The 25,347-nt window shown below is 42.4% G+C and overlaps 2 protein-coding genes across 12 annotated transcripts in view; one reads left to right on the forward strand and one right to left on the reverse strand.

Moving 5' to 3' along the window:
* Positions 1 to 3,612: 3,612 nt before the first annotated feature.
* Positions 3,613 to 11,514, reverse strand: tmem205.L (transmembrane protein 205 L homeolog). 4 transcript variants are annotated; one of them, XM_018250929.2, is made up of 5 exons: positions 11,374 to 11,514; positions 10,890 to 11,049; positions 6,781 to 6,884; positions 5,238 to 5,401; positions 3,613 to 4,130 (listed from the first exon to the last, which is right to left on the reverse strand). In XM_018250929.2, the coding sequence occupies exons 2-5, from the start codon at positions 10,982 to 10,984 to the stop codon at positions 3,828 to 3,830; spliced, it is 666 nt and encodes a 221-aa protein (XP_018106418.1). In that variant the 5' UTR covers positions 10,985 to 11,049; positions 11,374 to 11,514; the 3' UTR covers positions 3,613 to 3,827.
* plppr2.L (phospholipid phosphatase related 2 L homeolog) overlaps positions 10,165 to 25,347 on the forward strand; it is a 41,269-nt gene continuing 26,086 nt past the window's right edge. For 5 of the 8 annotated variants that reach the window (XM_041587282.1, XM_041587285.1, XM_041587284.1 and 2 more), the window contains exon 1: positions 10,165 to 10,253. The gene's annotated coding sequence lies outside the window, so the exon portion shown is untranslated. Of the gene's footprint in view, positions 10,254 to 11,496; positions 11,604 to 12,502; positions 12,545 to 25,347 lie in introns of those variants that run through there. The other 3 variants (XM_018253684.2, XM_018253681.2, XM_041587280.1) reach the window with 2 other exon arrangements.

Here is a 25,347-nt window from a genome sequence, read left to right on the forward strand (position 1 = left end):
TGAGCTACCACATCCATATCCCTGTTTGGGGGTATCTCACAGTCTGAAGGATAGACCAACTGTTAGGGCCTCTATTCCTATGAGGGGGGTCTGACTCTGGGAAATTCAAGTAATATTTATAAAATCAAAAAAACGTTATCAGGACATGCATAAGCCTAACGCGTTTCGTGCCGAAAGTGGGCACTTATTCTTGAGCCTATGAGTAAGTGGCCACTTTAGGTACAAACTTGCTAGGCTTATGCATGTCCTAATAAAGTTTTTTTAAATATTTTGGCTACTACTTTACTATTGGATGGCCTCTTTCCAAACTTGAATTTCATATATGTTGCAAAACTAATTGGCAAACCCTTGGACTGGGGGTTACCCTGGTAAGAGACCACCTTATAAATTACACCATAAATTTTTTTTCCTTTTTGATTTTTGTTTAAGAACGGAGTCACGAACCATTGTCTATGCGGCTATTTGTGGTCTGACTCTGGCTTCAAGATGGTCGCACTTGCTCTAAGGTTTTGCTCTCTGTAGGATGTATTTTCTCCCTATAGTTTTTTCAGATGCATCACAGTTAGTGCTGGCTCAACCTAACCTGAAAACCACTCACTCATGCTGTGAGTCCCAGGCTGATTGCAGAAACCAGGGCAAAATTGTTAGGCTGAGAGAGAAATGATTTCCGTTCATACACAGAGATGCATTCCTTTTAATGAAGGAAAAGCTGGAGTTACTGTGTTATACCACATCCTCTGCCTCTACCCACCCCATGGTCCATCATAGTAGCCCAGACACATGCACATCAGGTTCAGCTCTGCCCATTCCTGTTTAACTTCCAGCTCATCCATAGGGAAAGCCAATGCCCATCTAAACTTGCCTCCAAAAGTCTATCTGATTCCAAACTGGAAATTGCCTGCTATCGAGGCGTCCGACCCTTTCTTGAAGCTATCCACTGTATCTTCCCGTACAACCACTTAGGAAAGTGGCACCTTAAAGGGGTTGTTCACCTTTAAATTAACTTTTAGTATGATGTAAAGAGTGATATTCTGCGACAGTTTGTAATTGGTTTTCATTTTTTAGTATTTGTAGTTTTTGAGTTATTTAGCTTTATATTCAGCAGTTTGCAATTTCAACAAACTGCTAAGATCCAAATTACCCTAGTAACTATGTACTGAGGCTGAATGGGGAAGGGCCTAAATAGAAAGATGAGTAACAAAAAGTGACAATATCAATACATTTGTAGCTTTACAAAGCATTTTTTTCGAAGGGGTCAGTGACCCCCATTTGAAAGATGGAAAGAGTCAAAAGAGGAAGACAAATACTTCAAAAAACATAAAAAATGAAGGCCTATTGTAAAGTTGCTTAGAATTGGCTAGATACAAGGGCGGGTATATACGGTCAGATTCGGGGAGATTAGTCACCCGGCGACAAATCTCCTCTTCTTCGGGGCAACTAATCTCTCTAGGGACATTTTGAATACTCAGACAAGTTAAAGGTATAACAAAACCTGTATCTGAGTGTATAGGGATTTAATCTCTAATTATGTAAAATTCTAAATAATTAGATTTAGACCGCATAAGAGCAAACAATCCAACTGAAGCCATTATTCATAATCCACTAATTTCCCTGCCATTCTTCCTGGGGATGGGCTGAAACCTTCCCTGTTCATCAGGGGGGCGGGGCCTTGTTAAGACAGTTACAATGGAGATATGATATGGTTACAGAGCAGGATAATAGAATTAGCACTCCCTCTGCTGGTCACAGATTGAAAACATCCTATTTATTGTAGAGCATTCGGCTTCCCCAATTCCCATTGCCAGCAGCAGAAGTGTGACTTTGCTGGTGAATGTTGGGATTCTGTTGCCTGCCTGGCTTTTAGATGGTTATTAAGAGAGTTTATATGTTTGTGCATAAATACAGTGTATATACTGTTATATATACCCATGTAACATATACCCATGTAACACATATTTAACTCATTCAGACGTGTTTATGTGGTTCTCTGGGCACAGGACCAACCAGGATGCTCAAGGAATTTTAATTTCTTTTCTTAGGCAACTTTTTGGGGGGGAGGGGTAATTTTCTCTTTAGAATATAATTGTGTCTAATCTGTCAAACTAGTTTGACATGGCACCTGTAAGGAAATTACACCGGAGCTGTGGTTGACTTGCACATTGCCTGGTCTCAATAAATCTCCACCACATGAGCTGTAGCAGAGATTTCTCTGTAGATTTAAAGCATGTGCTGGTGCACTTTTATAGTGAAAGACTTCTTAAACTATAATCAATATACCACATGTGCTGTATCAGTATTTAACTCAGCCTGCAGCCTTGTGCCTCTCAGTGACTTCTAATATCCTTATCATTTACAGTAGGGGTACATTATCCCTTATAATACATGAGTGATACTCAGAGTTCCCTGTATAACTCAGCCTGCAGCCTTGTGCCTTTATATGGTCACAGAACAACCCCTCAGTGACTTCTAATATCCTTATCATTTACAGTAGGGGGTACATTATCCCTTATAATACATGAGTGATACTCAGAGTTCCCTGTATAACTCAGCCTGTAGCCTTGTGTCTTTATATGGTCACAGAAGAACCTCTCAGTGACTTCTAATATCCTTATCATTTACAGTAGGGGGTACATTATCCCTTATAATACATGAGTGATACTCAGAGTTCCCTGTATAACTCAGCCTGCAGCCTTGTGCCTTTATATGGTCACAGAACAACCCCTCAGTGACTTCTAATATCCTTATCATTTACAGTAGGGGGTACATTATCCCTTATAATTCATGAGTGATACTCAGAGTTCCCTGTATAACTCAGCCTGCAGCCTTGTGCCTTTATATGGTCACAGAACAACCCCTCAGTGACTTCTAATATCCTTATCATTTACAGTAGGGGGTACATTATCCCTTATAATACATGAGTGATACTCAGAGTTCCCTGTATAACTCAGCCTGTAGCCTTGTGTCTTTATATGGTCACAGAAGAACCTCTCAGTGACTTCTAATATCCTTATCATTTACAGTAGGGGGTACATTATCCCTTATAATACATGAGTGATACTCAGAGTTCCCTGTATAACTCAGCCTGCAGCCTTGTGCCTTTATATGGTCACAGAACAACCCCTCAGTGACTTCTAATATCCTTATCATTTACAGTAGGGGGTACATTATCCCTTATAATACATGAGTGATACTCAGAGTTCCCTCTATAACTCAGCCTGCAGCCTTGTGTCTTTATATGGTCACAGAACAACCCCTCAGTGACTTCTAATATCCTTATCATTTACAGTAGGGGGTACATTATCCCTTATAATACATGAGTGATACTCAGAGTTCCCTGTATAACTCAGTCTGCACCCATATTCTGCTTGTACCACAAGCTTTCTATCTAATATAACATGTAAAGGGAAGATCATCTACCCAGGGCGGGGGGGAGGGTTTTTTTTTTATTACGGGTTGAATTCTCCTTTAAATATATTTTTTGTTCTTTAAGGCCGGAGTGTGCGGACTTCTTTTCGAATTATATATATCTATATAATAAAACATGGCAAAATGCTTGCTAGCAGTAACCTATTGTCATATTGTCACAAGGACATTAAAGGGGCAGTATTTCCATTTGATTTTCAGAAATGTTCTTTTAATTATAAGAAAAAAAGATCTGCAGGATTAGACACCCGCTGTATATGCCACTTCTATTAGGGCATTGTCTTATTGTCAATTATTATTAGTGTAAAATCACTGGCATTTGATTCCTCTGGCTCAGCATGGCAATATAAAAATATATGCGTGTGCTTATAATGGTATTGGTCCCTGGGTGAGTAGAAGCTTGGCTACAGTGTGGGCATGAGCAGAGCTATATACACCAGGTTGGCCCCATTGCAGAGGAGGCACAGGAGGTTGCAGAGGGAGGAGATGCCATGGTATCGCATGAAGCGCTTGCGTAAGGCTTTGTACTTGGGATCCTTCTCCTGCAAGAGCTGATATCCTTCCTTGTTGGCAGACAAGCCCACTCCCTGCCCCAGGCTGTGTTCCCTCTCAATGACGTGCATCTTAAACATGGTCTTGGTGGTCACTGGGGAAAACCAGCGAGCTTGCAGTGCCGCAACAAGGAGGGATGTGAAGAACAGAGAGATCTGAAAAGAGAGAGAACATGGTGGTTAAAACAGAAAGAAGAATACCGGCAACTAGAATCAAGGACAATATAGGCCTATAGGGCATATCTATTAGAAATACATTTTGCTACAACAAGTATAGAGCCTTTTATCCAGAATGGTCTGGACCTGGGGTTTTCCGGATAATGGATCTTTCCATAATTTGGATCTTCATACCTTAAGTCTACTAGAAAATCATGTAAACATTAAATAAACCCAATAGGCTGGTTTTGCCTCCACTAAGGATTAATTATATCTAAGTCAGGATCAAGTACAAGCTACTGTTTTATTAGTACAGAGAAAAAGGAAATCATTTTAAAAAATTTGGATTATTTGAATAAAATGAAGTCTATGAGAGTCGGCCTTTCTGTAGTTGGGAGCTTTCTGGATAACGGATCCCATACCTGTACATATTTTTCCTTGTTTATATCTTTATACTAGTTCCTATCTGCTACCAGTAGTTAATATGCGCTTAGCAACAGCCAATCACAATGCCTTGTACAGCCACACCTCCAGCAGACAGCCCCCTGGTACCTACCGTACAGGTATGGAATCCATTATCCAGAGAGACAATTTTAATTAAATAATTCTAATTTTTAAAAATGATTTCATCTTTTTCTGTAGCAATAAAACAGTACCTTTTGCAAGCTGTTTTCAAGTAAGATATAATTAATCCTTATTGGAGGCACAACAATCTTATTGGGTTTAATTTTTTAGTAGACTTAAGGGGGTATATCTATCAAAAAGTGAAGTTAGAGATGCTAGAGTGAAATTCCGCCTCTCTCCTTTCATTTCTATGGGTTTCTAAAAGGCGTATTTATCAAAGGGTGAACTTTCTCTTTCACCCTTTGATAAATACACCTTTAAAAATCCCATAGAAATTAATAGAGAGAGGTGGTATTTCACTCTAGTGGACTGGGGTTATCTCTAACTTCACTCTTGGATAAATATACCCCAAGGTGTGGAAATCTAAATGACAGAAAGACCCCTTGGAAAACTCTAGGTCTAAAGCATTTTGGATAACTTTTTACATACAAAAAGAGGGTAGGGCAGTACTGTAGTGAGCAACACAAGGAGGGTGTAAATCACCTGAACACTCTCGCTGGGTGACAGCAACTCCCGGGGGTGATAAGCTGCATATATAGCCAGGCTGATAAAGGAGCAGCACAGGACAATATGGTTGTAATACGGGAACAGCTTACTCTGAACCAGGCCAAAAGTATGCCGAGGCACGCCCTTGATCAGCACGAACCCTAGAGGGAGACAAAAAGCAAATATGTTAATGGGGATTCCCAACATACCACAATATTGTGTGAGTTGAACAACAAACTAGTGCTGCCACCCTCACCCAAGTGCATGGACATCTCTCTCCCTCCCTGTATCCCTTCTAAGGTGCAAGTACAGTGATCTCCTGACTCCCTGCACACACACAAACGGGATAACATTGGTGAATCAGAATCTGCCTCTCATTAAATTCCCCTTATTAGCCAGAGGCTCGCTGAAAAGATTTGGGGGTCAGGGCTCCCGAACATGAATACAAACACTTATACTATAAAAGGCAAAAATCCGTAACTTTATCTAGAACATGCTGTTACTGTTCAATGTCAATGATATTTACTTCAGAGGTAAAATCCACATCTCACTGTATGATGTTGAGTGTATCAACCAAACTACTAAACAAATCTGTAAGTAAATATTTTGCTCCAAGCTCCGTAATAGCAACTCAAACGCATTTACGGCATATAATTTGTTTTATGTTTAATGTGTTATAAAACAATAAAATGTTACCTTTAAAAAAAAACAAACCCTAAAAATGAATGTGGATAAAAATGGCATATTTTATATAGTGAACTTATTGCACGAGGCTAAAGTTTGAGCTTGTCAATAGCAGCAATGATCCAGGACTTCAAACTTGTCACAGGGGGTCACCATCTTGGAAAGTGTCTGTGACACTCACATGCTCAGTGGGCTCTGATTGGCTGTTGAGAAGCTAAGCTTAGGGCTCGTCACTAATTATCCAGCAGATAGGTTTGCTGATTATTAAATTCTGATGCTAATTGCACTGGTTTCTGTGCTGCCATGTAGTAATTATGTGTATTAATTACTAATCAGCCTTATATTGTGACATTTCTATTCTATGTGTACTGTATATTGTGAGTGGCTCCCGAAGCTCAGTAAGTGACAGCAGCACAGAGAATGTGCAGTGAATCAGCAGAAAAGAAGATGGGGAGCTACTGGGGCATCTTTGGAGACACAGATCTTTACTGCTAAAGGGCTGTGGTTGCCTTGGGCTGGTACAGAAGCACAAAACATCATGTACAACATTTCTAGCCTACTTCTTTGGTTAGGCTTTAGTTCTCCTTTAACTGTGGTGGCAGCAAGAAAAAAAAAGAGGATACAGTATGGAGTCCATAGTATTGGATATTACTGTCTGGGTTCAATTCTGACCTGGGCACTATTATACAGTTAATTTCTTAATATGTGTGGATGGGCTTCCACTGATATCTTCGTACAGACCAGAAGCATACATGCTGGTTAACTACATCCTAATAAAACTGACAGGAGTGTTAGCTGCTACATAATATATTGGCTCTATATGAAAGAAAGAAAGAATTTAAATAAATGAAGTTACCTGCAACAAACGTCATCCAGCACTGCATTCCCCAGGATGCAGAGAGCACAAGAAGGTGAAAAATTTTCACCAGGTTCCCAGGGTCTCCCTCGGCCACCATCCTGCTGAATAAGAAATAGGTAAAACAATTATTAGAATTATTGGAGCACAGAACTGTGAAGCATACACAAAGGAGTTAAAATGCCATTTTTTCCAGCACAGTTACACTTTACTAAATACTTCGAGTAATATTCAGGCACAAAGACAAACAGCCAGGGAAACGGGAGGGTCCCTTTAAAGAGGACCTGTCACCTTGAGACATAAGTAATATATATCTTTCCCTCCTTAGTTAATCCCTTTTGTCAACTGTTTTTGTCTATATCTGAAACGGATTAGAAAATATCCTACATGTAAAAAGTGTTTCATAGGCGCTGCCATCTTGAAACAGGACCCCTCTGTTTTCTGTGTGTGAGCTGAGCCAAACTGCCAAATCTCATGCATGCTTAAAGAGGACCTGTCACCTTGAGACATGAGTAATATATAGCTTTCCCTCCTTAGTTAAACCCTTTAGTCAGCTGTTTTTGTCTATATCCGAAACAGATTAGAAAATATCCTATACTGTATGTAAAAAGTGTTTCATAGGCGCTGCCATCTTGAAACAGGACCCCTTTGTGTTTTGTGTGTGGCCAAACTGCCAAATCTCATGCATGCTTAGTCATAGAGTCTACTCTGTGATAGAAAAATGTAGGGCTATGGCGAGAATGCCCACTTTAAAGAGCATTCTTTTGGTTGATCAATATATGCCTCAGCAGAAATAAGACATACATTATTGCTTATGTTTTTGTTGTGTAAATTTTTTCTGCAGGTATATTATGAAGGGAGACAGTAGCACTTGTATTGTAGCTAGGGTTGCCACCCGGCCGGTATTTTACCAGCCTAGCCGGTAAAATACCTGCCAAGGCCAGGGCCGGTATTACAAATTTACCGGCAATGTAACTGCTGGTAAATTTGTAATACCCTTAAAAAGACCCCCTCGGTCCGCCCCCAATCCCCTGTAAACTTACCTTTTCTTTTGCCTCTTCAAGCGTCCGTGGCGTGGCCCCTTTTGACGTCACGTCCCGCCCTTTGAGGCCCCGCCCCCGGCAGCCGGTAATTTTTTTTATAAAAGGTGGCAACCCTAATTGTAGCTAAAGCGACTACTGGTAGCTGTCCAACTCAATAAGCATCACGTGGCACCCACAGTGCAGCAGCGAATATTAATAATAACTAGGAGCAGCTGGAAAATGAGAGGAGAAATGTAGGTATTTATTCCCAAAGCCAAATATAGTGTAAGACCTGAAATAATGCAGAATCAAGCCTCATCAAGCCTTTTCTAAATAATCATCAGATGATCCCTCAAACCAGTGGAAGGCAGAATGTTCAGTTAATGAAAAATGTATTTATTTTCATATTTTCATTTGCCTGTGACTGCATGTGGGGGGTTGGTTACTCATGGAGTTGCACCTATAAGGCAGGTCAACAGAACTCACACACACACACTCAGGCATACACACACACACACACACTCAGGCATACACACACACACACACACTCAGGCATACACACACTCAGGCACACACACACTCAGGCATACACACACACTCAGGCATACACACACACACTCAGGCACACACACACACACACACACTCAGGCACACACACACTCAGGCATACACACACACACACACACTCAGGCATACACACACACTCAGGCACACACACACTCAGGCATACACACACACACTCAGGCATACACACACACTCAGGCATACACACACACACACACTCAGGCATACACACACACACTCAGGCATACACACACACACACTCAGGCATACACACACACACACTCAGGCATACACACACACTCAGGCATACACACACACTCAGGCATACACACACACACACTCAGGCATACACACACACACACTCAGGCATACACACACACACACTCAGGCATACACACACACTCAGGCATATACACACACACACACTCAGGCATACACACACACTCAGGCATATACACACACTCAGGCATATACACACACACACACTCAGGCATACACACACACTCAGGCATACACACACACACACTCAGGCATACACACACACTCAGGCATATACACACACACACACACTCAGGCACACACACACTCAGGCATACACACACACACACACTCAGGCATACACACACACTCAGGCATACACACACACACACTCAGGCATACACACACACTCAGGCATACACACACACACACTCAGGCATACACACACACTCAGGCATACACACACACACACTCAGGCATACACACACACTCAGGCATACACACACACACACTCAGGCATACACACACACTCAGGCATACACACACACACACTCAGGCATACACACACACACACTCAGGCATACACACACACACACACTCAGGCATACACACACACTCAGGCATATACACACACACACACTCAGGCATACACACACACACACACTCAGGCATACACACACACTCAGGCATATACACACACACACACTCAGGCATACACACACACACACACTCAGGCATACACACACACTCAGGCATACACACACACTCAGGCATACACACACACACACTCAGGCATACACACACACTCAGGCATACACACACACACACTCAGGCATACACACACACACACTCAGGCATACACACACACACACTCAGGCATATACACACACACACACACACACACACTCAGGCATACACACACACACACTCAGGCATACACACACACACACACACTCAGGCATACACACACACACACACTCAGGCATACACACACACACACACTCAGGCATACACACACACACACTCAGGCATACACACACACACACACTCAGGCATACACACACACACACACTCAGGCATACACACACTCAGGCATACACACACTCAGGCACACACACACTCAGGCATACACACACACACTCAAACACAGATTCAGGGACACACAGAGATACACACACATACACACAGAAATGCACATCACAGGCACATGTTTCACAAAAGACTGACCATTAAATCAAGGTGAACAGTCACTAACAGAGCACTCCATAGCGTAGCCTTATCAAGTCTCTAAAATAAACAAAGTACTGTTCACATTTCACAAAACAAAGTGAACAGACACTAACAGAGAGCTCTAACATAAATAAACTAAGTACCCTTCAGTCTGTCCTGCACACGAATACGAGTTCCAGCTAGAGGACTGCTGTGATAAGGGAAGTGGGGAGGGGCAAACGCTGTCGGAGTTTCCTGCTGCCTTATCTTTCTCCTCTGTGCGGGAGGTGAGATCTCACGAGATTTATAGTTTTTCCCTGGAGACTTTGCGTGACCTCTTTCAGAAAGTGGGACTGGTAGAGTCTCGTGCACTCTTTGAAAACACTGCATTAGTTACATTTATTCAGCAAAAAGATGCTGGTATGTGAGTATTTATAACTCTTTAATTACAGTCCTACTGTCAGCAAAAAAGTGACAGGTTTCCTTTAACTGATGCATTTTGAAAAAAACATGTTTTCGGATGACAGGATCCCTTTAATAGGAAGTCCCAGGCTGCTGCCCCTGGTCCTATTGTGACACTCTGATGGTTTATTCCTGCAAATAGACTTGCTAGTGGCCCAGCAGGAGTGCTGTCGTCTGTCACGTAATAAATCCTAAATGGAACATTATAATGAGTAATGTCTTATCACTTGAGCAGCACATGTATGAAGAGATAACCAGATATAAACAGATAAAGCAAGAATTGAGGGAGCAAATGTGGGAGGAATAGATTATTCACACTAGACTATGCTGTGCCCATGAATCCCAATATTATATGTGCAGCTTGTATGTCACAGAGCTTTACTAGTAAAATCCATATTTGCAACTCAGGGGGCAGAGAGGAATCATGGGACATCAGATAGTGTCTCACATAGCTCAGGCTGTGGAATCTAAACTCCATATCATTGCTCTGATGGTTTCCCAGGCTACAAAGCCCAGGCTGCTATGCTAAACACTATCCAACTCATGGGAAGCATACAACTATAAATACATAATAAATACATAATAAATACCTACCTGTCTCTAGATATCCGTGCCCTGGGCGGTCTCTTGTAGTCCGGACAGCTTCTTCCGGGTACATCCCCGTAACATCGTGAAAACTGACCAATCATTCCATTTGGGGGCGTGGCTCAGCGCTGTTTTTAGACCAATCGGTAATGTCCAATAAACTTTCTGCCTAGACAACGAAATGGCTGTTACCATGGTAACTGAGCGCATTGCCGTTCTACAGGAGCCTGCAGTGGCCAAAATCCCTACCAGTGGTTATTCAACGTGCTGAAAGAATGTTTAGAACACAGGGAGGCAATACGTTCAAGTGTCTGTGGTAAAAGTGGTTGTGGCAGTCGGGGGGGCCCTAAAAGTGGGGTTTGGAGTGGTCCCAAACAGGATTTAGGGTTGCCGGCCTAGCCGGTAAAACAAGTATTGAGGCCGGTGCCGGTATAAAGATAATACCGGCAATTACATGGCGGGTAATTTTTTGCAGGGAGGAAAAGCCATTTACTTTTCAGCTGCTGCCTGCTTCGCTGCTCACTCCTCCCTCCCTGGCTGCTCCAAATTCCTCAGCGTGTCGTCTCGTGTGAATGTGATTATGATTTGTGTGGGCGGTGACAGCTCGCAGTCTGCAGGGGGATTGGGAGCCGAGTGTGTGTGCGGCTGTGCTGGCTCAGTTGGAACTTGGACTGCGGACACAGTACACAGAACAGTACTGGGAATTAGCCATTGCCACACAAGGTGCATTTCTACTGGGAAATCCAACACTAGATTATAATTATGCCATAACTATCACTCGTCCTAACAGCACTGTTATACACTGCTAGGCACAGAGGGTGTGGCTTTGGGCGGGGTTGGGGGTGGGACTTTGGGCGGGGCTAAGGACGGTATTTTTCTCCATTAAAGGTGGCAACCCTAACAGGATTGCCGGCCAGGTTGGCGGTTTTCCAGCCTAATTGGGCTACTAATTTAAAGCCCAGGCTGGTTTTGAAAGTACAAACTAACCAAGGTACGGATTTGGGCTCGTTTTTGGGCCTTTTTTGGCCTAATATGCATCTCCCAATGCATGTTGGGTAATGTAGTTTTTGTATAACAATATGGCAACTGCCAAGTTTAATGTAAGACTACAATACCCAGCATGCAGTGGGACTGACTTGTGTAGAAGTCGGGAATAACCAGATTTTGGGCTCTGTACCCCAGTCTCCTGTAGGGTTGCCACCCGGCCGGTATTTTGCCGGTAAAACCTCTGCCAAGGCCGGGGGCGGTATTACAAATTTACCGGCAATGTAGCTGCCGATAAATTTGTAATACCCTTAACCCTTTGCCTGCCAAGCACGTACACCGTACGTTCTGGCAGGCAAGGGCTTTAACTGCCAAGCACGTACATTGTACGTGCTTGCAGTTTTACATGCTGTACTCTGCATCAGCGGCTTTAGCCGCCTCTGCAGAGGTTTAGCAGCATTGACAGCCCCCTGGGCAACGAGGCTGGGGGGCTGTCATGTCGGTCCTGCGACTGGATTGTCGCAGGGCCGACCTAAAAGAGGCAGACACAGCAAATCGCGTGTCTGCCTTGCTGCTCTGCTTCCTCCTGCTCACCTCGTGTTCCAGCGACGCCCACACACTTCCTGCTTGCTGTAACTCTGCAGATCTCTCTTCTCCAGCTCTTAGATCAGCCAAAAACGGTAAGTGCCCTTTATTTTACACACTTGCATACACCTACCTACCTTATACACACATACACACATATTTTAGTAGTAAAAAAAAAAAAAAAAAAAAACGTTTTTTTTAATTTTTCATTTTCCACTTATATGCACTTATATGCATTTATATACACTTATATGGACTTATATACACACTTATACACACTTATACACTGTCACACAATTCTTGGAAGTGTACACACATGTATACACATTTTATTTTTTTTACTTTTTCATTTCACCAATTTGTGTTTTTTTTACCCATAAAAACTGTTTATTTCAGCAGCGTGACTATTGGATAATCGATTTCGGCCACTAATTACGCTGTCGGTGCAGTTATTTTGTTATTTCATTGATTTGCACAATTTTTGTGGTTTTATTGCAATTTTATCCCTGGATTATTGTTCCTTATGTATCTTTAGTATAGTTTTGCTGTTTGGTGCTTTGGTATATTATTTTACTTAGATTGATCCGTCAGAATATATGCTTTCCAAAAATATATGGTTTTCTGGGGTCTTTTTACAGTTTGGGGGTCTTACGGCACATAACGCACAGTTGGGGTTCTCTTTTCAGCAGCTTAGTTGGCCAGTGTGAAAATTCATATGCACATTTTTCATTTGCGGCCGTACACACCATATACTTTGGTAAATCTATACATATTGGGCATCAAACTATTCAGTAGACCTCTGATGTCCATATTTGGGGTGATTTTTCTTTGTACGTAAAACATTGTGTGAGATAAATGTGGCATACTTCAACATTTTTAGGCGATTTTCAGAAATGTAAAAATCTCTATGTTTATAAAAGTTTTGCAGTTTGGTACTTTGCTGTAGAAAGATGTCTTTATCTTGGTTGTTTTCGTCAGAATGTGTACTTTCCAAAAACATATGGTTTTGGGGGGTCTTTGCTGTTAGGAGGGTCTTGAGGCACATAATATGAAGTCAATGGTCTATGTTTACAGAAGGCGAATCGGCAGCAGAGAAAACTCATATTCACTATTTACATTTGGGGTCCGCACATGCCAGCTGCCTTGGTATATCAATGCATATTGGGCATAAAACTGTTCAGTAGACCCTTGGCATCAGTATTTATGGTGTTTTACAATTGTATGTAAGAAGTTGGGTGAGATAAATGCGGCCAATTGCAATATTTTTAGGCGATTTTCAGAAATGTAAAAACCGTTGCTTTTATCGCCAAATTTAGGAAAGGCTTGCGACTTGGTACTTTGGAGTACAAAGACATGCATACCCAATTTGGATTCGCGGGAATGTGTAATTTCCAAAAATATATGGTTTTCTGGGGCGAACATACTTTTTTCTACCTTTGCCCCCCCCCAAAACTATGTAAATGTGTTGATTTTGCAGTACCTGAAATGACAGACCATATGGGGGTCTTCCTTTTGGGGCCCTATATGCCACGTGCTTGGGTACACCTATACATATTGGGCATCAAACTGTTCAGAGGACCCTAGGCTTTCATATTTGGGGTGATATCTCTTGATACCTAAAAGTATGTGGCTTATACGATGCTGCAGGGTAGAAATTTTGAGGTGATTTTTGGAAATGTCGCCAAAATCATCAAATTTAGGAATGGTTTGCGGCTTGGTACTTTGGAGTACAAAGACATCCATACCCAATTTAGATTCGTCGGAATGTGTACTTTCCGAAAATATATGGTTTTCTGGGTTGAAATTACTTTTTTCTGCCTTTGCCCCCCCCAAAACGATGTAAATGTGTTGATTTTGCAGTATCTGAATTGACAGACCATATGGGGGTCTTCCTTTTGGGGCCCCTATATGCCACGTGCTTGGGTACACCTATACATATTGGGCATCAAACTGTTCAGAGGACCCTAGGCTTTCATATTTGGGGTGATTTATCTTGATACCTAAAAGTATGTGGGAAATATGATGCTGCAGGTTGGAAATTTTGAGGTGATTTTTGGAAATGTCACCAAAATCCCCAAATTTAGGAATGATTTGCGGCATTGTACTTTGGAGTACAAAGACATGCATACCCAATTTAGATTCGTGGGAATGTGTACTTTCCGAAAATATATGGTTTTCTTGGGTGAACTTACTTTTTTCTACTTTTGCCCCCCCCCAAAACAAGGTAAATGTGTTGATTTTGCAGTACCTGAAATGACAGACCATATGGGGGGGGGTCTTCATTTTAGGGCCCCTATATGTCACGTGTTTGGGTACACCTATACATGTTTGGCATAAAACTGTTCAGAGGACCCTAGGCTTTCATATTTGGGGTGATTTGTCTTGATACCTAAAAGTATGTGGGTAATACGATGCTGCAGGGTGGAAATTTTGAGGTGATTTTTGAAATGTCACCAAAATCACCACATTTAGGAATGGTTTGTGGCTTGGTACTTTGGAGTAGAAAGACATGCATACCCAAATTGGATTCAGGGGAATGTGTACTTTACGAAAATATATGGTTTTCTGGGGTGAACTTACTTTTTTCTACCTTTGTCCCCCCCCCAAACAATGTAAATGTGTTGATTTTGCAGTATCTGAAATGACAGACCAAATGGGGGTCTTCCTTTTGGGGCCCCTGTCTGCCACGTGCTTGGGTACACCTATACATATTGGGCATCAAACTGTTCAGAGGACCCTAGGCTTTCATATTTGGGGTGATATCTCTTGATACCTAAAAGTATGTGGGTAATACGATGCTGCAGGGTAGAAATTTTGAGGTGATTTTTGGAAGTATCACCAAAATCACCAAATTTAGGAATGATTTGTGGCTTGGTACTTTGGAGTACAAACACATGCATACCCAATTTAGATTCATGGGAATGTGTACTTTCCGAAAATATATGGTTATCTGGGGTGAACCCACTTTTTCCTACTTTTGACCCCCCCAAAACGATGTAAATGTGTTGATTTTGCAGTACCTGAAATGACAGACCATATGGGGGCCTTCCTTTTGGGGCCCCTGTATGCCACGTGCTTGGGTACACCTATACATATTGGGCATCAAACTGTTCAGAGGACCCTAGGCTTTCATATTTGGGGTGATATCTCTTCATACCTAAAAGTATGTGGGTAATACGATGCTGCAGGGTAGAAATTTTGAGGTGATTTTTGGAAATATCACCAAAATCACCAAATTTAGGAATGGTTTGCAGCTTTGTACTTTGGCGTAGAAAGACATGCATACCCAATTTAGATTCGTGGGAATGTGTACTTTCCAAAAATATATGGTTTTCTGGGGTGAACTTGCTTTTTTCTACTTTTGACCCCCCCAAAACGATGTAAATGTGTTGATTTTGCAGTACCTGAAATGACAGACCATATGGGGGCCTTCCTTTTGGGGCCCCTGTATGCCACGTGCTTGGGTACACCTATACATATTGGGCATCAAACTGTTCAGAGGACCCTAGGCTTTCATATTTGGGGTGATATCTCTTGATACCTAAAAGTATGTGGGTAATACGATGCTGCAGGGTAGAAATTTTGAGGTGATTTTTGGAAGTATCACCAAAATCACCAAATTTAGGAATGATTTGTGGCTTGGTACTTTGGAGTACAAACACATGCATACCCAATTTAGATTCATGGGAATGTGTACTTTCCGAAATATATGGTTATCTGGGGTGAACCCACTTTTTCCTACTTTTGACCCCCCCAAAACGATGTAAATGTGTTGATTTTGCAGTACCTGAAATGACAGACCATATGGGGGCCTTCCTTTTGGGGCCCTGTATGCCACGTGCTTGGGTACACCTATACATATTGGGCATCAAACTGTTCAGAGGACCCTAGGCTTTCATATTTGGGGTGATATCTCTTGATACCTAAAAGTATGTGGGTAATACGATGCTGCAGGGTAGAAATTTTGAGGTGATTTTTGGAAATATCACCAAAATCACCAAATTTAGGAATGGTTTGCAGCTTTGTACTTTGGCGTAAAAAGACATGCATACCCAATTTAGATTCGTGGGAATGTGTACTTTCCAAAAATATATGGTTTGCTGGGGTGAACTTGCTTTTTTCTACTTTTGACCCCCCCAAAACGATGTAAATGTGTTGCTTTTGCTGTACCTGAAATGACAGACCATATGGGGGTCTTCCTTTTGGGGCCCCTGTATGCCACATGCTTGGGTACACCTATACATATTGGGCATCAAACTGTTCAGAGGACCCTAGGCTTTCATATTTGGGGTGATTTTGCTTGATACCTAAAATTATGTGGGTAATACGATGCTGCAGGGTAGAAATTTTGAGGTGATTTTTGGAAGTATCACCAAAATCACCAAATTTAGGAATGATTTGCGGCTTGGTACTTTGGAGTACAAACACATGCATACCCAATTTAGATTCATGGGAATGTGTACTTTCCGAAAATATATGGTTTTCTGGGGTGAACCCACTTTTTTCTACTTTTGACCCCCCCAAAACGATGTAAATGTGTTGATTTTGCAGTACCTGAAATGACAGACCATATGGGGGTCTTCCTTTTGGGGCCCCTGTCTGCCACGTGCTTGGGTACACCTATACATATTGGGCATCAAACTGTTCAGAGGACCCTAGGCTTTCATATTTGGGGTGATTTCTCTTGATACCTAAAAGTATGTGGGTAATACGATGCTGCAGGGTAGAAATTTTGAGGTGATTTTTGGAAATGTCGCCAAAATCACCAAATTTAGGAATCGTTTGCGGCTTGGTACTTTGTAGTACAAAGACATGCATACCCAATTTAGATTCGTGGGAATGTGTACTTTCCGAAAATATATGGTTTTCTGGGATGAACTTATTTTTTTTACTTTTACCCCACCCCAAAACGATGCAAATGTGCTGATTTTGCAGTATCTGGAATTACAGAACTGATAGCTCAAATGAGGTGTCTACAGTTTAGGGCCCCTATATGTCACGTGCTTGGGTACACCTATACATATTGGGCATCAAACTGTTCAGTGGATCCCAGGCTTTCATATTTGGGGTGTTTTACATTGATACCTAATGATGTGTGGGAGATACGATTCTGTAGATTGGAAGCTTTGAGGTCATTTTTCAAAAAATTCACCAATTTCTATAAAACATTATAACTTTAGGAAACAATTGCAACTTGGGAGTTTGGAGTACAACGATATGTTTACCCATTTTTGATTCACCAGAATCTGTTCTTTCTAATAATGGGTAGTTTTCTAGGGTAAACCTACTGTTAGTGGAATGTTTGGCCTTGAAATCAGAAGTATGCCGTTTGGGGAGCGGTGCTTTGGACATTTGCTAGTGTACTGCTTTTAGATTTTGATCTATACAAGTGAGAAATCTCCATAAAACTATATATATTTGGTATTGCCGCGTTCAGGAGACACAGACCTTTCCAAATCAGCTGTTTTCTCATACATAAAGTAAATAATGTTTCTGATATATGTGATTGTTCTTTGTGAAACATGATTTTTTTCATTTTATTGGACACTTAGAAGCCTATATTTTTTTACAGAAGTAGAATTACACCAAAATTCTTGCATATTTTGAAAGTTCAGGTTGTCCTGAAAAAAACAATATATTGTTTTCCTGGGTAAACTAAAAGACCGCCCCAGGAAGGGGCCTAAAAGTGAAAGAGTGCAAAATATCTAAAAACTGCTTGGCAGTAGATGTTCGCATCTAGGACAAAACGGCTGGCAGGGAAAGGGTTAAAAAGACCCCCTCAGCCAGCCCCCAATCCCCTGTAAACTTAGCTTTTTTGACTATGTCCCCCTTCGAGAAATCTCCGAGCTGTGGCAACACCCATTTTACATCATGGCCCGCCCCTTTTGACGCCACACCAGCCCCTTTTTGTTCCCGCCCCCCACCAGCCGGTAAAACATTTAGGAAAAGGTGGCAACCCTAGTCACCTGTAACTCTTAAGCATTCTCACATTTTCCGCTGACTTTCTTCAATTTCAAACAATTTTGGAGCAAAAATCTGCTGGCCTCCAAAATGTCTACAGGTTGAGCTGTTTTACCAATATTTTATTGAAAATGATGGGACCCCTATACCTCTGGGCCCCCCTCTGTAGTTACGCCCCTTGTTATGGGCAAATCTGTCCCATTTTGCTTCATGGAAAAATTTGTGAAAAAGGTTTATTTTCACATATATTTATTTATTTTTTAGACTTTTTTCACTGCACATATTGTGCTATTTTGGGCTACTTTTGAAGTGCTTCTTGGCTAGTTGTGGGCTGGTTGTGTAGCTGACTTTGGCTGGTATTGAAAATTAAACCTGGCAACCCTGGTCCCAAAGTACTTCAGTCCGTCACTGAGACAACAATTGTCTCCAAACTGTAGGGCTGGAACACTTGGAGGAGATCCAAAGGAGGATTAGTCTGTCCAATTAGGGTTAAAATGTGAAAATGCTTATTTACTGCCATTCTTAATCTATATACACATGACTGCTATGATAATGTTTTGGAATGGCCACAAAGAGAGGGCATAAAACTGCTCAGGGAACCTCACAAAGGGCAATAGCAGAGCTACATAAACAAGGCTCATGTCATGGTACTGGAGAGACAGGAGGTTGAAAGAAGAGGAGGCTGCTTGGTAGTTAGAGTTGCCACCCGTCTGGTCTTGACCCCGACAGCCCGGGTTTTAGAAGTATTCCAAAAAGGCAAATCTGGGCTACCCCGTAAAGTATATTGTCACAGACCTGCCCATTGCATCACTGATCTGCCTCTCTGATGTCACCGCCCCCTCCCCAGAATGTGAGCCACACAAAAGTGGCAACCCTATTGGTAGTGCTTAAAGGGGTTGTTTACCTTTAAATCAACTTTTAGTATGATGCAGAGAGTGTTATTCAGAGAAAAGTTGCAATTGGTTTTCATTTTCTATTATTTGTGGTTTTTGGGTTATTTAGCTTTTTATTCAGCAGCTCTCCAGTTTGCAATTTCAGCAATCCGGTTGCTAGGGTCCAAATTACCCTAGCAACCATGCATTGATTTTAATAAGAGACTGGAATATGAATAGGAGAAGCCTGAATAGAAAGATGAGTGATTAAAAGTAACAATATTAATTAGGGATGCACTGAATCCAGGATTCCGCCTTTTTCAGCAGGATTCAGCCGAATCCTTCTGTCCGGCTGAACGGAATCCTAATTTGCATATGCAAATTAGGGATGGGGAGGGAAATCGCGTGACTTTTTATCATAAAACAAGGAAGTAAAAAATGTTTTCCCTTTCCCATCCCTAATTTGCATATGAAAATTAGGATTCGGTTCGGTATTCGGCCGAATCTTTCGCGAATGATTCGGTTGTTCGGCCGAATCCAAAATAGTGGATTCGGTGCATCCCTAATATTAATATATTTGTAGCCTTGCAGAATATTTTTTTTTAATAAATGGGGTCATTTCAAAGCTGGAAAGGGCCAGAAGAAAAAGGCACATAATGCAAAAACTATAAAAAAAAGAATAAATGAAGATCAACTGAAAAGTTGCTTAGAATTAATACTAAAAGTTAACATGAAGGTGACCACCTTTTAACCCACTGCTGCAGCACTCTGTACTCCTGTAACAGCTGCTATTCTTCCATTTGGGAGGATTCTCCCACTTCTTGTCCAAGACCATGATCCCGCTCTATGGCCTGCATTTGACACGGGGGCAAATCACTAAAGGACGAAGCGCCTAACGCTAGCGTAAATTCGCTAGTGTAACGCATTTTCGTTAATTCGCCGATTCACTAACGGACACTGGCATAAATTCGCTAGTGTTACTTTGCACCCTTACGCCTGGCGAATTTGCGCAACGGACGTAACTACGCAAATTCACTGAGGCGCGCATTTTTCAGAACGCTACCTTTTACGCTAGACTTCCTTCGCCACCTCGGACCAGGCGAAGCGCAATAGAGTAGATAGGGATTGCTTCAAAAAAAGTTAAAACATTTTCTAAGTCCCAAAAAACGCTGGCGTTTTTTCTTTTTTTATGGGTGATAGGCTGAAAAAGATCAAAACATTTTTTGGGGCTCCCCTCCTTCCCCCCTACATTTCCTAACTCATGGCACCTTAACTATACAGTGGGCACATGTGTAGGGCAAAATAAAAATTTTATTTGAAGGTTTCCCAGGCTTGTGTAGTGATGCTACATATACCTCCATTGTAACTTCAATTTTGCACCGTATGCAAATTAAGCATCGCTAGCGTAACTTCGCTTTGCCCTGAGCGCAACTTCGGATTTTAGTGAATAGTAATTGGTGACCAGGGCCCCCCTATAAATTTAAAAAAAAACATTTGCGTAAGGGCCCCCCATAATAGCTTTTTTAAAAAAAATTGGTGCCAGGGCCCACCATAAGTTAAAAAAATGTTGGTGCCAGGGCCCACCATAAAACTTTATTAAAAAAATGTTGGCGCCAGGGCCCCCCTTTGGTGGCAGGGGCCTATAGATTAAATAATACATTGGTGGCCAGGGGTTTAAAAAACAAACAAAAACACAAAAATAAGGTAAGGTAAAAATAAGGTTGTGGCGCGTCATTTTGTCGCAGCGCGTCGGATCATGCCGGAATCGTTCGTGTAGTCCTACCCTAAGACCAAATTCGAACAGTCTGTGCGACTTTCAGTGACACTTTTCTAGATAGTGAACTATGCAGGGAGGAAGCTGGGAGGGGGGCGAATTGGGGCTATTAGATGGGGATTCTTATTAGCATGGGGGTTTATTTCTCCTTAAAGAATAAGGAAAGTCTGTTAGCACTTCGGGGTGCCAAATGTGATTGTATAGACTTACCTGAAACCCCCCGGGACAGTGCTCCTATAGGCAGAAGACTGCACCGGCCCAGGGTCTTTCTAGCGAGCACCACGGAGAGATCTTGTTCCGGCTTCTTCTTTCTTCAAATTTCCCCGGGCAAAAGCATGCGCAGTAGAATTGAACTCGTGGCTTCAGGACTTCAACTTCGGCTCCTTTCGTGACTTCAGGGCTTTTCGCGGCTTCAGGACTTCAACTTCGTCTTTTTTCGTGGCCTTTGGTCTTTTCGCGGCTTCAGGACTTCAACTTCAGCTCTTTCGGTGGCTTCGGATCTTTTCGCAGCTTCAGGACTTCAACTTGGGCTCGTTTTGTGTCTTCGGGTCTTTTTGCGGCTTCAGGACTTCAGCTTCGGCTCTTTTGTGGCTTCGGGAGTTCAGCTGTTTGGGACTTCGCCTTTTCGGCTCCTCTGGACTTTGGTGGTTCAGGACTTCGGAAGAGGCGGCACGGCTTTGGCCCCCTTTAGTTCCAGTCCCGGTAGAGGAGTACCCCCTGTGCCCCCTTGATGGCGGCCCTGTCTGAACCCAAAACCTTCTCCATGCCATCCTGTAAATTGAAACTATCCAAACCAATGTCTGAGAAGTGCACTCCATCCTGCCCATACAATCCTTGGCCAATCACCCAATAATCCATATCTATTTTACTTTCCCTGCATACAGTTTGTAACAAAACATGAATGTTAATGACAAAAAACTTTCTTCATCCAGCTGGAACAACTCAAATACTTGGGTCCCCCTTTAAAGAATTCATTTTTTTGTGGCCTGATATACTGCTTGAAACAAGTGAAATTCCATCCCTAGTTTCTTTATGGTTGCTGCTCATGATAAACACGAGTACTCAGTTTATTACTATCCCAACCAACCATTGCACGTAACCTTTTAAATAATCACTGTAAACTGGTAGCTGGATAACGTGCTATCCTTATGCCTTAGGCTATGGACACACAGACTGTTATCAGTGGCTGTTTTCAGCCTGCGTATTTGGGCTGACCTCAGCCTGTGTGATTGATTGAACACAGGCTGATCAGATTCAAATCAATGGAACAGGGGCACTGAGCAGATCTGCTTCTCTCAGACTGCAAAATTACGCAGACTAACAACAGTCTGGGTGCCCATAGCCTAGAAATGGGCCATTGTCTGTTTTACTGCTATTAATTCCTGTATAACTTTCCACTGGCAATTTTCAGCTTGTTGTTTTTGTATATTTATCCAGTTAGTTTTCTATATTCTCATGTCCCCCCTTTGCGAACCTCCAGACTCCTTCTTGATGGAGCTTCCAAATCCATCCATGTCTCAAAGGTCACTTTAAACGCTAATGTTAAAGCTTACCCGAATAATGTTCTTTGTACTTGTAATTTGGCATCAAATGAAAATCCCAAAGTATTTCTAGTGAGACCTTCCTCCTTGTTAGCTATTATGAACTGTACTATTGCTACTTCCTTGTCCATTTTTTCCTTTAATTAGGGTAGAACTACATGGGTGATTTCCATGCGTTTTTCGGCGGATCCGAAGCGCTGCGCCAAAACGCAGTTGTCAAGTCCGATGCAACAGAAAATAAGATAAGAAATACAAATGTCAGATCTTGTTGCAGCGTTCATCCGACATGGCAGCATGCAGCGTCTGTATCCGACAGTCTTGTTGTATGAACGCTGCAACACCAGCCGACATTGCTATTGCTTACCTTATTCTCCGTCGCATCCGACTTGACGCCTGCGTTTTGGCGCAGCGCGTCAGATCCGCTGAAAACACGTGGAAATCGCCCATGTAGTTCTACCCTTAAACAACAACCATTGCTTCCAAGCTCTGTGATACACTTGCCATATTTGCTTGGAAACTGAGCTCCTTATCAGTTGCATGGCCCTATCCCCAAATGCACAACTGTATTGGAAATGGACACCACTGTTTCTGTGCAAACGGTGCCACACTGAATAAACCAGTGAGTCTGCAAGTATATTCTTAACACCTGGCATGTGGGTGGCTCTACAGATTGTGTTGTTTTATAAACAGATCCATACAAGTTGCCTAAATGAATTGATTACTAGGGTAATTGATTGACTGATTAATTGCAAAACTCCTGTACAACATTCATATTTGCCTTCCAAATAAGCCTCCACTATGCCACTGTGCCAGCCATTCCTGAGCACACCATTCATTCTAGAAATTTGCCCCAAAACCAAAGTAGTGACTTAAATAGCTTCAACTATTGGTTGGATTGTGCTGACTAAGGGTAGGACTACACAAACAATTCCGGCATGATCAGACAAAAATAAGGTAAGAGATAGAATTGTCCAAGTTCCAAAACCCACCAGCACTCCCTGGCCTCTCCGGCACAAGCTGGCCCGGTGCACAGTTCAAAGGGATCGGCAACCCTTACTGAAACACGTTAGCAAGAAGAAAACCGGCACTCAGAGCTCAATGCATGCGGGCAAAGCCCTGCGTGTTGCAATAAACACGCAGGGCTTTGCCCGCATGCATTGAGCTCTGAGTGCCGGTTTTCTTCTTGCTAAAGAGATAGAATTGTCACATGGTGTCGAATCGTGTCGGATCGTGCCGGAATCGTTCGTGTAGTCTAAGACCAAATTCTAACAGTCTGTGCGACTTTCAGTGACACTTTTCTAGATAATGGACTATGCAGGGAGGAAGCGGGGAGGGGGATGAATTGGGGCTATTAGATGGGGATTCTTATTAGCATGGGGGTTTAGTTCTCCTTAAAGGGGAAGGAAAGTCTGTTTGCACTTGGGGGTGCCAAATGTTAGGCACCCGCAAGTGATTGTATAGACTTACCTGAAACCCCCCGGACGGTGCTCCTGTAGGCAGAAGACTGCACCGGCCCGGGGTTTTTCTAGCGAGCACCACGGAGAGATCTTCTTCTGTCTTGCGCAGTTGCGCATGCACAGTAGATGAAAAGCCAAACTTTAACTAAGTCGGCTACTTCATTTCTACTGCGCATGCTTTGCCCGTGGAAATTTGAAGAAAGAAGAAGCCTGAAGAGGATCTCTCCGTGGTGCTCACTGGTATAACAATCATAATAATATGATTGTTATATGATTGTTATATGGTATAATAATACAATCATTTGGGGGTGCCTAACATTTGGCACCCCCAAGTGGAAGAAGACTTTCCTTCTCCTTTAAGGGCAGACACACGGGAAGATTCGGGGAGATTTAGTCGAGAGGCGAGTTATCGCCTCTCCTTTGGGCGACTAATCTCCCCAAAAAGCCTTCCCGTCGGTGATTTAGATTCTCGGGCACTTGGAGCGCTTTGTTTTTCGAATTTGCCCGAAGTCGGGCGACTGCGGAAAACGAGGTGCTCAGAGTGCCATCCCGCTGGCGATTTAGATTCTAGCTGGTGGGAAGGCTTTTTGGGGAGATTAGTCGTCCAAAGACGAGGTAATTAGTCGCTGGGCGACCAAATCTCCCTGAATCTTCCCATGTGTCTCTGCCCTTAAGTATTCTTTTATCAGAAATCTGGTGGACACAGGCCCCCCTGTCCTGCAAGGTGTTGATCCAGGGACTGGTTCGATGGCCAGGAAGATAATCGACCGCAAATTGCATTTAGTCGTTTTTTGGGCTCATACAGTGGGGCGTTTTGCCCAGACCACAGGGGAACGCAGGGTGAAACGTCCATCTGTATGAGCCTTTGACATATCATTGAGCGGATTTCAGATAAGGAGTGACATGAACCAACAGCAATCAGGTGTTGCATTCATTAGTCGTACTGCAAGTGGCACATCTAAACCAACTGCTGGGTGGTTGCTACGGGTTACGATTTCAGTAAAAAATCAGTAATTAAGGTTTGTCTGAAGCCTTTCCAACAGAAATGGGTTTCTTCAGGTCAGTATGTTTGCTGCCAATACAAGTGCCACTGGCTTCAGTTATTTTCTCGGTTAAAAGTGAACATCACCCACAACAGTTTTTTACATAATGAAAGAAAATATTCAACTTTCCAATATATATTCATTCCATAAACAAATACGAGTGCAACAGCAGAAGGGTAGAATAGTCTTCTCCCCCACTCCAGGTGTATATTATTAGAAAAACTGGAACAATTGGTCAGCACTCACCCAA

The sequence above is a fragment of the Xenopus laevis genome, chromosome 3L (genome assembly GCF_017654675.1).
Source record: "Xenopus laevis strain J_2021 chromosome 3L, Xenopus_laevis_v10.1, whole genome shotgun sequence".
Lineage (NCBI taxonomy): Eukaryota > Metazoa > Chordata > Amphibia > Anura > Pipidae > Xenopus > Xenopus laevis.